The sequence below is a fragment of the Vidua macroura genome, chromosome 1, assembly GCF_024509145.1.
Source record: "Vidua macroura isolate BioBank_ID:100142 chromosome 1, ASM2450914v1, whole genome shotgun sequence".
Taxonomy (NCBI): Eukaryota; Metazoa; Chordata; class Aves; order Passeriformes; family Viduidae; genus Vidua; species Vidua macroura.
Window position 1 is genome coordinate 141,140,793 of NC_071571.1, and position 12,923 is coordinate 141,153,715.

Genomic DNA, 12,923 nt, shown 5'->3' on the forward strand with positions numbered 1-12,923 from the left:
TTTCAGTAAAGAGCTAAGCCCTTTTGCCTGCCTTCAAGTAATTTTGTAGCTCCATTGATGTAGGCCTTTGAATAGAAATACTGGTGATATAAAGTTTTGAATGTAAAACATACTATTTATTATTAAGACATGAAAAATTTCACAGCTAAAACCTGGGATCACTTTCATGGTTTTACCTCTTTTCTTTTCAAGTGCCTCTCAGTCCACCAGCAAACTTGAAATTTTCTGATGTTGGACACAATAGTGCTAAGCTATCATGGGACCCTGCTTCCAAAAACGTAAACGGCTATCGCATCATGTACGTTAAAACAGACGGAACAGAAACCAACGAGGTAAATTTTAGCAACATTTTTCCCTTATCCAATCTCAAGCCTTCCCAAATTTCTGTAATTATTAGGGGTAATGTTTGTAAACAAAAGCTACCATGCAAGCTCTAAAAAAAGATTTGCAAGAGAATTCTGAAAATTGGTGTATATAAGAGTTTGCTTAATGTTGGATGTACGTATGACTGGAGAAGAGTACTCTAAGCAGTCGGGGGAACATAAACTGAGGGAGACAAGGGAACAGAAGTTTGCTAGGAGCAGGATCTTGACTAAATGTATAGTATGGAAATATTTATTCTTGATTCAGTTCAGATAAGACTTTTGATGGATCACATATCATGGACTCAAGCTCATTCAAAAAGACTATCTAAAGGCTTTGCCACATCTTCTCAATATTTATTGCTTTAATTATATATTGAGACTCTCTAGAAGCAGGATTTGGCTTGAATAGAGTGCTAAGGCAATACCAAGACGTTCTAACTTAGACTCTTATATTTAATAATTTGCAATATTTAGTTCTGCCTTGTTACCAAGGGTGCATTATAATACCTTTTAGCAGCATGAATTCTGTGAGAGAATGCAAAATGGGATGTAATGATTCATACTGAAATATTAATAAAGAAACTTTTAAAAATATATATTAAAAAATAATTGCAATAAGCGGGTTTGATTATTAGAACAGTCCAGGTCCCTTAGGAAATAAGTTGTCATGGATAACTTGGCTCTCAAGAAAAAGAAGTCTTTAATGGTAGTTCTCTGTAATTATGTTTCTTCTGGGACATATCTGGCCTTTCATCTGTATAAAGTGGAATATTTGTATTGAACCTGAAGAAACTGCTCCTAGCTTTAGAAGAGAGTATACCTATGCAATGTTTTGTTTCTTTCCTTTCTGCTAGGTCCCTTAAAATTTAAATTAGAAATCATTTGACCACTTCCTATTGATTACCCTTAATATAGATAATATGCCTGACTGTACTGGTCACAGTGGTGTTTGAACATCTCAGGCTTGTTGTAGTAAACTTTGTAATGTGAATGAATGTTCAGTTCACTTTTCCTTTGGCTCTTCAAAGAACAGGTGGCACGTTTTCATTTGCCCTGCACTGGTAGCATTTTCCCTGTGGTGCTGAGCTAATGTGGCACTGAATAGTTGGACTGATAAGCTGTTTATACAGCTTTGAGTTTTATGTCCCTGGCAAAGTCACTTAACTGCAGCCTGGAGAGAGACCAGGCAAAACTCTCATCTGTCTCTTGACAAATGTTAAACATAAGGGGTTTATGCAGTGATTGTCTATGGTAAGGGGTTAGGTTTAATAGTCCAAAAAGCTCCTTCCCCTTCTGGGTTCCTGAACATGCAGTGCTGATGTTAGCTGAACAGCTGGGCTTACCAAGGCTGAATTCTCCTTTTATATGGTTTTCTATAAGTGCAAAATTCTCATTTTTTGTAATTTCTCTATTATAACTGGTTTTGTCAGCTTTGATGGACCTGAGTTTATACTTCTTCATAATTTCACTGAATTTCTCTACTAATTGCATGACATTCTCCTTCTGTATCATTATTACCCAGAAGAATGTCACACAATGATAGTGTATTGTATGGTCAATATCTATTGAAAATTATGCTTTCTCTAGGTGGAAGTTGGTCGTGTTTCAACCCATACTCTGAAAAGTTTGGCACCTCTTACAGAGTATACTGTTGCTCTTTTCTCCCAGTATGATGAGGGACAATCTGAACCACTTACTGGCAGCTTTACCACAAGTAAGTATTGCTGAACTTCTGAAGGCTTTCCAAGAAGAAATTTTATAACTTCTTACGTTACTGGAAAGTAAGATTAGTTACAGCAAAGGTCTCTGGCTGTGAATTCAAATATATGGAATGCTTTCTGTTATTTTCATTGCTGCTCTTGGCTTCTTTGCTCCCTTACTATGGGGCCAGTTGCCTCTTAACTCATTTGAGTAATCGCTTGACATCATGAAAGCATCTCCACAGCTTTCTGAAGCATTATTCAGTGTGATGGCATTTGTATCTCCAGATGAAGTGTGATGAGTTTTGAATCATACATTTAACCACTGAACTATCCAGGCACTAGAGGAACTACATACAGAGAACTACATCAAAAGGAGAAAATATAAGACATTCAAAGTTCCTGTAGTTTGTTTAACACAGTTATAGTTTCTGTAACTGTAGTTCTGCATTAATCGAATGGCTGATGACACATATCAATACTTTCCAACAAAAATGGGAAGAGAAAGGAGGAAGGAGAGGAAAGAGAAAGATGAGGTGGAAGAGGAAGGGAGAACATACACGTATGGAGCAAGATATTGACACATGCAAAGTGCAAATGGAAATGTACGCAGAGTCTGGAAAGGGCAGAGACTGGGACTTTGCTTTGAGGTACAAGCAAAGAGCCTGAGCAAAGGAGATGGACTTAGGGCTTCATGCAGCTCCTTCAGTGGAAAGAGGACAAGGAGGCCTGTCCAGGAAGAATAAAGAGTCTATTCCTTAGTGCCTTTGGTGTCTACCTCCCATGTTATACTCTTTTAAGAAACTGCAAGTAAAATGGTGTGTGCCTAATGTTGCCATCTATGGAAGTGCCGGAGCATAATTCACTCTCACTTTTCTTGTGTGTAATATTTTCCAGAACGAGTTCCAGCTCCCCAGCATTTGGAAATTGATGAAGTATCAACAGATAGTTTCAGGGTCAGCTGGAAGCCCACCTCATCAGATATTGCTTTTTACAGATTGGCATGGATTCCTTTGGATGGGGGGGAGTCTGAGGAGGTAAGTTGCCTCGACATCCTGAGGGGTGAAAAGGAGGGAGAATTCCATTCTGAGGACAACTATGCAGCAACATTTGCTAGTTAAATATGGCCAATTGACTTACAGAAAAATCTGCCCCACTGCAAAGCTCTCTAAACAAAAATCAAATCAATATTCCAGGTTTTTTTTGTTTGTTTGTTTGTTTTTTTTTTTTTTTGTGGTGGTTTTTTTTTTTTTTTTGGGGGGGTTTTTTTGTTTTTTTTTTTTTAAGAAGAAGTAGGGAAAGAAGAGGTATTTTGTGAATAGTCATTCTAATCTGTAATGTGCCAACAGCCTTAGGACTAGCATTGTTGTTTGGGGCCACTTCAGTTTTTAGAGGTTCATGTTCTTCACAAGATGATAATGGTAGCTGAGCCAGAGTAGTGATATCCTCACATAAAACTCCAAGTTTGTCTAATGTACTGGCCACAGTAAAATTGCCTCTGAAGCCTTATTAGGTAACATTACAAAGGGAAAAGTGTACACATAGTTAACTTATTAGATTGTTCATCTATTCCTCTTTATGTTTTCTCTTTTTTCTCTCTCATGCTGTATTTTTTTGCATTAAGCCCTTGTACACCTTTTCCATAGTACCCTTTCCATCAGTCTAAATTTTAAAATTATTTTCATCCCTTTGCCTTCTCCTTTTTAATTTTCTTTTTCAAAGTAGAAATAGAGACACTTTTTCTCCTTTCCCAAATTTTCATAGTCTGTCTCATTTCTTCTTTTTCTTTATTTATTAACTCATTATTTTGGCTTCTTTTGTACTTCTCAGTCTTTAGTGACCCTCAAACATCTTTCTCTCTTGGCATCAGAAGTGTGTGGAGAGGCCACATCTGCAAACTGTTTATCTGGGTACAAAACTCAGGGGAAAAAATGACATTTCCCACCTGGCCCTAGGTTTCATGCATTATTTTGTCACCCATTAGGGCAGAAAGCAGTCATTATAGCTTAGGTTATGTGTCATTTTTTCTGTAAATTTAGCTTAGCCTGATTCCTATCCTCTCTTTCACCTAGTGAGAGGCAGTCATGCAAGAAAGAGAGAAATTAGAGGAGTGAGCAGGGAAAAGAAGGAGTTGGCAGATGAGTGGACACAGGTCATCCACTAGCAGTTTCTTCTGCAGTAGATTACCTCATTTGTTTCTATTTCAGTTCCAGTGAGTAGCTGCCAGTGAAAGCCCTCAAGTCACATTTTTAAGTGAGATTTGAGGTATCTGTATTCTTTCAGTGTGAGAATAAATTATCAAGAAATATTTGAACTGCTAAAGTTCTACTTGTTCACTGTATTCACAAAGAACTGCTGGAGGCTCTAATATTTTAGAATGCTGAGATATTAAAAATGCCTGAGCTGCTTTCTCCTTCTCCTTGCATGACCTCTCTAATGGGGTCAAGCCTAGGATACCACAATACCTCCAGGCTGTTGCCTCTTTAAGCTTCTTTCCCAGCTAAGTGATCAGTCATGCAGACACAGGACATGCACTCCCTCCTTCTTTCTCCCAAGACCCAACTTGCCAGCTGAGTGGGGTCAGGGGACAGTGGTTAATCACACACCTCTCATTTCACTTCACCCCCTCTGCTGAAGGGTGAGGAGCATGCAGCTGGCACTAAAAAGCCAGAATAAATTTAAGGGGGACCTTTTATTTCTAGGTTACAGTAGAGGATGCATGCTGTTGTGCTCGTGTACTTGTTGCTGCTATTTGTCCTGCCCACTTGAAAGTTCAGCACTTTGTGTTGTTTTTTGTAGCTGGGAGGGGAGGGTGAAGGAAGTGATGCTTCAGAAAGTATGCCAAAGTTGCTTGTGAGAGAGTAATTATGCATTGATATTTTATAATGATTTGATGCACAACTAGAGGCCCTGGGGAGTTGAAAAGAAAGGCATTACATGCACCTACTTAGTAGGCAGATAGATTCACTCAAAGCTTATTCCTGAAATTTTCCCAAGAAAATCTGTGCCAGAAAGTGTGCAGCATGGGATGCCTGATTCATTACTTGATAGTTGTAGGAGGCATGGCCCCAATTTATTTCTTTCTGGTTTTCTTTTTGTATTGGAGTTCAGAAGGTCTACAATTGTGTTCTGGGTCCTTTTTCCCCAGGACCAACTCAGGAAATCTCCTGTGGCAGTTAAAAGAAGGAATTGTGATTCACTGTTTCTGCAAACCTCAGTGGCAGATTTTACACAGGACATGTCTATTGCTTGATTTCCATTATAAGTCTAACTTGGATGTTGAGTATACTGTGACCACCTTTAAAACTTGTCAGTGTTAACCCAGAGAAAGGTTGTTTTGTTGTAGTGTCTGTTTTGTGACCTGAAAACTATTCCCAAAACTGGCCAGCCCATTTCACCAGAATTACTGCTCAGGCTCCTGTACCTTCTCTTTTTATAGTTCCTTTTGTTCCACTTCCTCCCCATCTGGTGATCCCTTCCAATAAAATGAATGAAACACACAAAAATCTGAAGTGAAACCTGCTTTCAGTTTACATTGCATGTCAATTTTCTGCTGCTGTCATAGCTAGAAATGAGGAAAATTACTATTTAAAACTTCACACTATATAGCAAAGTAATCATCAGCATGTCTCTCCTAATCCTCAAGCCTGAAGCACATGTTCTTTCAAGTTCCATTCAGAAGTATGGAACCATAACTGAGACTACAGTTCTGGTATTGAAAAAGCCTTTTTAAAGGCAGGGCAGATACTGAATACATTGGTCATAACAATGTTTGAATAGTAGAAGTATGAATGGAAGTTAATCTATCCTGTTATGTTGTTTTTATTAATAAATGTTTTGAATTGTAGTGATAAAAAAAAGCATTTGGTCAGCTTTAGCAATTAAATAGCTGTTGGTAAAAGCATAATACTATACATTTTAAATATTCTTAAGTGCTTTTCCAGATATACTCTTTGCAATTAATACATTTTTGGGCAGATTGGAGTGTAGATTTAATTTATTTTAAAGGAAAATAGATTTTCCTTCTTTCATTTCCGTCAATTCATGTAAAATAATCAGATGCAGAACTAATACTCTTCAATCTTGCTGTATAACTTAGGTTGTCATAAATGGAGATGCAGACAGTCATGTTATAGAGGGTCTGTTGCCTGACACAGAATATGAAGTTTCTCTGCTGGCAGTTTTTGATGACAAAAGTGAAAGCGAAGTTGTTGCTATTCTTGGAGCTACATGTAAGACAAACTCTTGATTGTGATTTTAAAAAATGTTTAAGTGATTTTAATTTGAGGCATGTATCTTCTATATAAAACATAGTTCATCTTGTGTAGCTATAATATTGAAGAATGTGGTGGTTCAGCACCAAGACTTTGCTGACTAGTTTTTGCTTTTCCTATTTATTATTATGTGATAGATGGCATTGAATCAAAATAGTGATTTGGCTCCCTTTCTGAGCTGTGGTATTAATCACCTTTGGATCTGGTTGATGTTCTTCCATCTTTCATTTTAATATTTAGTCTTTGAACCGGGTTCCTTATGAGAAGATACATCAGATTTTGGAAGGGATGTGGGTTGAATGTTTTAAAGTAAATGATTTACAGGAATTTAATTTGTTTGGCATTTTCAATATACTCCCTTCTTATTTATGTAATTTATAGTCACTAGAGGTGAATTCACTCTTGGCTGAAATAATGGTCCAAAAAGCTTACACAGGACATGAAAGTAACAAAGATAAAACATGATAATCATGTCCAGCTTATTTTATAGTTTATTATCAAAACATTAGCCTGTATTTCAGGAAGATTATTCTCTTTTTATCAACAATTACTTGGATAAGTAAACGACTATATTTCTTATGTGCAAATTCTAAAATTTATTTGTTTTTAGTAATTTAACTGCAGGCTTAATTCTAAATCTTCTGTTAAGACAAGAAGCCTACACCCATCCAAATTATGCTGATACTTCCCAGTGTTGCTGAGTGTACTTTCTGTTTTTTACATGGACAGAAGTAAAACACCTCTATAAAGCTTTCAATTTAATTAATCTGACAACCTTAACAAATGGTCAAATTGGAAGTCGATTATGCATAGTTCAGCCAGAAATTTGTGAAAATATATGCATTCTTATTTGATTATACAGTTTATGATTATGTCTTATCTGCAGATCTAAATGCTAATCCTGCAAATATATGTGCCTAAAGTAAGATGAAATGAATAATTCCCTTGTAGTGTCTGAAATGTCTGAAGTGTGTGGGATACTTGTAGGTGTGAGCACACAGTTTCATTGTCATAGTTAGACATACAAGAAAAATGCTGTGACTTCCATGTTTTGTTGAGCTGTTGTTAGTGACTGAGTCCTGTTTTCCAGCTGCAAGTGCTACCACAGTGCCCAGCACAGTGACCACCACCAGTGCCACAACCCCTGAGCCCAGCACAGCAGGTAAGCTGAGCAAATGCCAACAGTTCAAACGCTGCGTGCAAAGCGCTGCCCACAGGCACCCCTAGGGCTGGGGGCAGAGCTGTGCTGCTGCTGAGGATGCTCCTGAAGGGAAGGCAGGTCACTGCTGAGAGGTGCACACTGTGCTGCTCTGCACCCCCTTCTGTGCATGGCCAACCTCCTGCACAGGCCATGCACGGATGAGGAGCCAACCCCTTACGCAGGGTAGGGACTCTGAATGGTACCTGTGGTATTACTTAGGAGTACAGAGACTGATTTGGAAAATTCACCTAGAAGTTCTCTTTCCCTTTTATAAATATGAGATTAGGAACTCTTCAGAATTTTGCTTAGTTTTGAGTATTCTCTTTCTTTTCCCTGTAATTAGACAATTGACTTTTAAGCATTTCTGGGTTATTTCTCTTCTGTAGCATTCTAGCTTGGATTATTTTAAAGCTCCATAAACTGAGAAAGATTAACAAAGCAGATGAGATATTATATGTTAATAGAAGTATAGGATAGCTATTATTTTAATAAGTGCTTACAGTTTTTATATTTTTAAGCCCAAATATGACTGAGCTATATGGTTTTGCCCACTGTGGATCTTCAGAGCCACCATGACTTCAGGAGAGCTTGCAGCTACTTGGTGATAATCAGCAAAATATAAAAATGGTATTAAATCTAAAAATATAATAGAGAAAATATAAATTAAATATTTCTGGGTTTAGTTTTTCGAACAGGAGTCAGAAACCTTGTTATAGATGATGAAACAACCTCAAGTCTGAGGGTGACGTGGGACATTTCCGACTACAGCGTTCAGCAGTTCCGAGTGACCTATCTCACTGCACAAGGTGACCGTGCTGAGGAAGCAGTAAGAATGGTCTGTATGGGTTTGGTTATTGGCTTCACAAGCTTCTTTAATAATTGCTGAGACATGATATCTTCTTATATGACAATTTGGTTGCAATTAGTAAAAAAATCTATGTTTGATATTACTGTGAGCTTGAACTTCAAAGTTCTAATTGTACAGCACGTGCTGCACTGCAGACAACAGCAATTGAATGTAAGGTCAAGGCCCAGTCACATAAATGTTTAATAAGCTCACAGTTAAAAGAGGAGCCAGCTGTCTTTGTTTTCCTGTACTTTTTAAAATTTATCCAAGTTGGGTTTTTATTTTTAATTTTATTTTTTACTCCTAGGCATTCTTGTATCCTGAGTTGTGTTTTAATGACACTTAAATGTTTGTACAGTCTTGAGCAATTTTTGTTTCTCCTCTCCTCTCCTCTCCTCTCCTCTCCTCTCCTCTCCTCTCCTCTCCTCTCCTCTCCTCTCCTCTCCTCTCCTCTCCTCTCCTCTCCTCTCCTCTCCTCTCCTCTCCTCTCCTCTCCTCTCCTCTCCTCTCCTCTCCTCTCCTCTCCTCTCCTCTCCTCTCCTCTCCTCTCCTCTCCTCTCCTCTCCTCTCCTCTCCTCTCCTCTCCTCTCCTCTCCTCTCCTCTCCTCTCCTCTCCTCTCCACGAAAATGAAATTAAACCTGTAGGAAAGATATTAAAATTGTGACTATCAAAATGGCATTACAGCTGACTCAAAATTTCATTAAATAAAATTATAAAACTGTATGATTAGGTAGGTATCTTGGCTCTATTCTCACAAATTATTTAATTTTAAGTACACTCTCAAGCTGTAGTATCTTTGATCACAATTCAGCAAACAGATTAACCACATTTCATCTTTGAAGTTAATCACGTGCATAAATACTTTACTGAAAAAGGATTTATGTAAGATTATACTTAGAATTAGGCACATTTTAATTGAAGGAGTGTATTTTACCATGTGGCTTCAAGCACCTGAGAGGTGCACAACAGATGTCAATAAAACAGCACAGATGTTCAATTTTAGGGGAGTGTTTATATTCTTAGTACATTTTTTAGGCAGAAACCAAAAGTTTTGTGGAATTTGGGCTTACATGTACTATAGCGTGACAGTTCTGTGGTGAGTACTTACATTTTTTGGCTCTGATTTCAGTGATATGTTTCAGATACTCCTCCCTGTCCATAAAAATATTAATTAGCTTTATAATTCTTGATGCAATTGGCTGAAAATCAGGGACTAGAAAATGTAGTAGAATACAGAGGGGTCAAGCTCTAAATTGCATGTGTGTTTTTGGGTGTGCTGTACATACTGGAAAGATCAAATTTTTTCTCTTCTTTAAAGCCAAAAATGTTTCTCACTGCTGAAAGCTATATTGATCTGTGGAAGATTATGCACATGTGGAGAGGAGAGTTCTCAATGCTTGCATCCACTGTTCTAAAAACTCAGAAAATTCGTTGGATTTTTTCAGAAACTTGAGTTGTGTGTTTTGAATGCTTGTGTATGGAAGAGGAATGTAGAAATCTTTCAAGAACATTTATTAATGGTTTAAGTTCAGTTTTGATCAAAGAATTTGATCACTTTGACAAGTCTCAACACCTGGGTGCACTAGATAAATTTCCTTCTTTGTATCACTTGCCAAAACTAGAAGTATTTTGAATGTATCCTGGAGTGTTAAACTGGTGAGGCTTTTCTTGAGGATATGCTTCAAACCTTTGCCATCATCACATGCATCAGTCTTCTTTGAAACAACAAAACCCTTTTATAGACCTATTTTCTGCTTTTCCCCCATGAGTTTAAAGGGCTTATGTTTCTCTCAACTTCTTGCCAAATCCATGTAGTTGCTGGCTCAGGTGACAGATTCACACAATGGACTTGGGCCAGGGAATGTCCAAAATGTGACGTTGGACCTTGGGACTTGCTTCCAACAGCATCACTTCAGAGCACTGATCTCTGCACAGGAAACATAGGAATAGTTTCTCTTTTTTACCATGTTCATACATGTGATGTAAGTGGCTCCCATACAGACTTTGGAGGCTCTCTGAGATTAAATTTTACTGGCAAGTTAAGCAATTGCAAGGCTTTGCTTGGCGGTGCTGCCACCACTATTGTGGTACTGGTTTTTGAGGCTCTGGCTCAAAATGCTTCCAGGTCTCATAACCTGATTTTCCTTCCTCCCAGGGATGGAGGATTTTTTGTCTCCAGAGAGCAAAACAATCAGCCTTTATCACCAAGCTTCAGAAAATCTAAATATATCCAGAATAAATACATCAAGAGGATGTATTTTGTCTATACAGTAAAATAGTTTAAGTATTTATGATCCAAACAGTACCAGTGGTTTATGGACCTGCAACGGCTCATAGGTTTAATATAAAACAGTGTTATCCCATAGGAACATTTCCATTATTTTGTTTTGGTATAATGGTAGATCTGTTAAAAGGGTGGATAATGTAGTGATTTTATTTTACTGTAGAACATCAATAATATTTGAAAATGCAAGCTATATAGCAATGCTAGTGGAATGTGTTGTCAGAGACTATGTAAGATAAAGTGGTTTGGCTCTAGTCATTAAGCATGATTGTTTCTGCATTTTCTGACCCTCCAGGTAATGGTGCCCGGCAGACAAAACACTCTTCTCCTTCACCCTCTGCTGTCTGATACAGAATACAAAGTTACTGTAACCCCCATCTATTCTGATGGGGAGGGAGTCAGTGTCTCAGCTCCTGGCAAAACTTGTAAGTGCAAACTTTCCGCCTGTCTTTGGCCAGGATGTGCATGAATAAAGACTTACTCTTTGTGGCCTTTTTTTGTTGGCTGTAGGAATGTATTTTAGGATAAATGTCGGCTTATTTTGCATGACTTATATGACTTGAATTTTAAATTAATCTCAGTTGATTGATTTATAAACAATGGGTTTCTTCTAAAAGACAAGCTGTATTTTTCAATAAAATACTCCGAGTTTGCAGAAACTTGTTCAGTAACAGAACTGATAAATGCTTGATTACCAGCCCACCAAGGGCATGGCAACTAATACAGAAAAAAAGTAAACAAAGCCTGCTGAGATGGTGTCAAACCAACCATTGTACTGTTAGATTTTCTTTTGTGTGAGATCATTACTTTCTAAGGGTCATTAGAAATGCTGCTGAACTTTTTATAAAAAGTGATTGCATTATCTCCAGAGTTCTGACCAAGTACCAAAAGATTACTCGGCTGTAGCTTAAGCTTCCTCTCTACTGTATATTGTAAAAAATCCTTTCATTGTGCACTTGTAGTCATGATAGTATAATTTTATTGAAGTGTTCTCCTAATTTACATAATTTGTCTTAATTGAAGTGCTATTTATGCAGAAACTTAAATAACTTGTAAATAAGTCCTTTGATTCCATTCTACAGAATTAAGTGCTCAGAAGACCATAATTTATACATTAGTGCACTTTCATTGGAAGAAACTATGCAATGTATAATTATCATTAAATTACCTTACATTTTTAGGAAACAAAAGTAAGATTTTTTTGAAAGAGATGCAGGAACAAAGTTTGGAATTAATTCAAAAGTTCATTGTTTGTTGATCAAAGTTTGTGGTTAATTCACTGAGTAATACAAAGAATGAATTTGATTAAGAGTTTAATCCTAATAATTTTACATGTAAATCTGAGAGTAATGGGTATCACAGTCTTTCTGTTTGCATATCTTGATTTTTATGTGTAAGCTTGTATGAGATGAGATAAGCTTGTAAAATCCCAGTTTGGTTTCTTTTCAGTGCCCCTGTCTGCTCCTAGGAACTTACGTGTCTCAGATGAGTGGTACAACAGATTACGTCTCAGCTGGGATGCCCCACCTTCAGCAACAATGGGTTACAGAGTTGTCTACAAACCTATCAACAGTGAGTTTTAAAACTGATTTTTTTTTTGTGGTCACTTCTGACTGAATGTCATCTTTTGCTCGGTTTTGTTCTTAAGTCTATCAGTTGCAGCTACAGCCTTGAAAGTGTTATTAAATTTGGTTCCTCATATTTTTGAATATGAAAGTTTAATAATCACAGAATAATGTAGGTTGCTCTGGAGATCATGTGGTCTTCCTCTCTGAACAAAACAGGGCCAGCTTGGAACAGGTTTCAGTGGGCCCTGGTCAGCTGAATTTATAATATCTCCAAGGATGGAGATTTAAAAACTGCTCTAAGTATCTCTCCCAGCTTTTGACTACTGTCACTGGCAGTGTCTTTGCTAATATATGATAAAAAATTTCCATGTTGCAAAATTTGTCTTTTTTCTCCCACATTTTCCTGTTTGCCTCTGAAGACATTCTGTCTGTATCCTCTCTACCACCTTGCATAAAGTAGGTGTTGGCAGCAGTAGATTTCCCCTTAGATTTCCCATCCTAAGGCTGATTAATCCCAGCTATTTCAGTCTGGTTTTTTTTCATTTTATCATGACTCTGTTTCAGAGTTTGCTTTTGCATGCTCCTCTCTTCTGTGTTCTCCTGTTCTTCAACTTTCCTCCCCTCAATAAAAGGTTTTCACTTCTTCTTAGACACTTGACATTTTATTCATTGTCCATTTTGTG

General features: G+C 37.5%; 1 protein-coding gene across 4 annotated transcripts in view; it reads left to right on the forward strand.

Annotated features, from left to right (window-relative positions):
* The window catches only part of COL14A1 (collagen type XIV alpha 1 chain), a 112,281-nt gene that overhangs the window by 48,292 nt on the left and 51,066 nt on the right, over window positions 1-12,923 (forward strand). For all 4 annotated transcript variants that reach the window (XM_053994064.1, XM_053993911.1, XM_053993990.1 and 1 more), the window contains exons 14-21: window positions 193-332; window positions 1,953-2,079; window positions 2,963-3,102; window positions 6,165-6,297; window positions 7,430-7,501; window positions 8,224-8,375; window positions 10,968-11,097; window positions 12,122-12,244. In XM_053994064.1, the coding sequence (XP_053850039.1) occupies window positions 193-332; window positions 1,953-2,079; window positions 2,963-3,102; window positions 6,165-6,297; window positions 7,430-7,501; window positions 8,224-8,375; window positions 10,968-11,097; window positions 12,122-12,244 (1,017 nt within the window). The remainder of the gene's footprint in view (window positions 1-192; window positions 333-1,952; window positions 2,080-2,962; window positions 3,103-6,164; window positions 6,298-7,429; window positions 7,502-8,223; window positions 8,376-10,967; window positions 11,098-12,121; window positions 12,245-12,923) is intronic.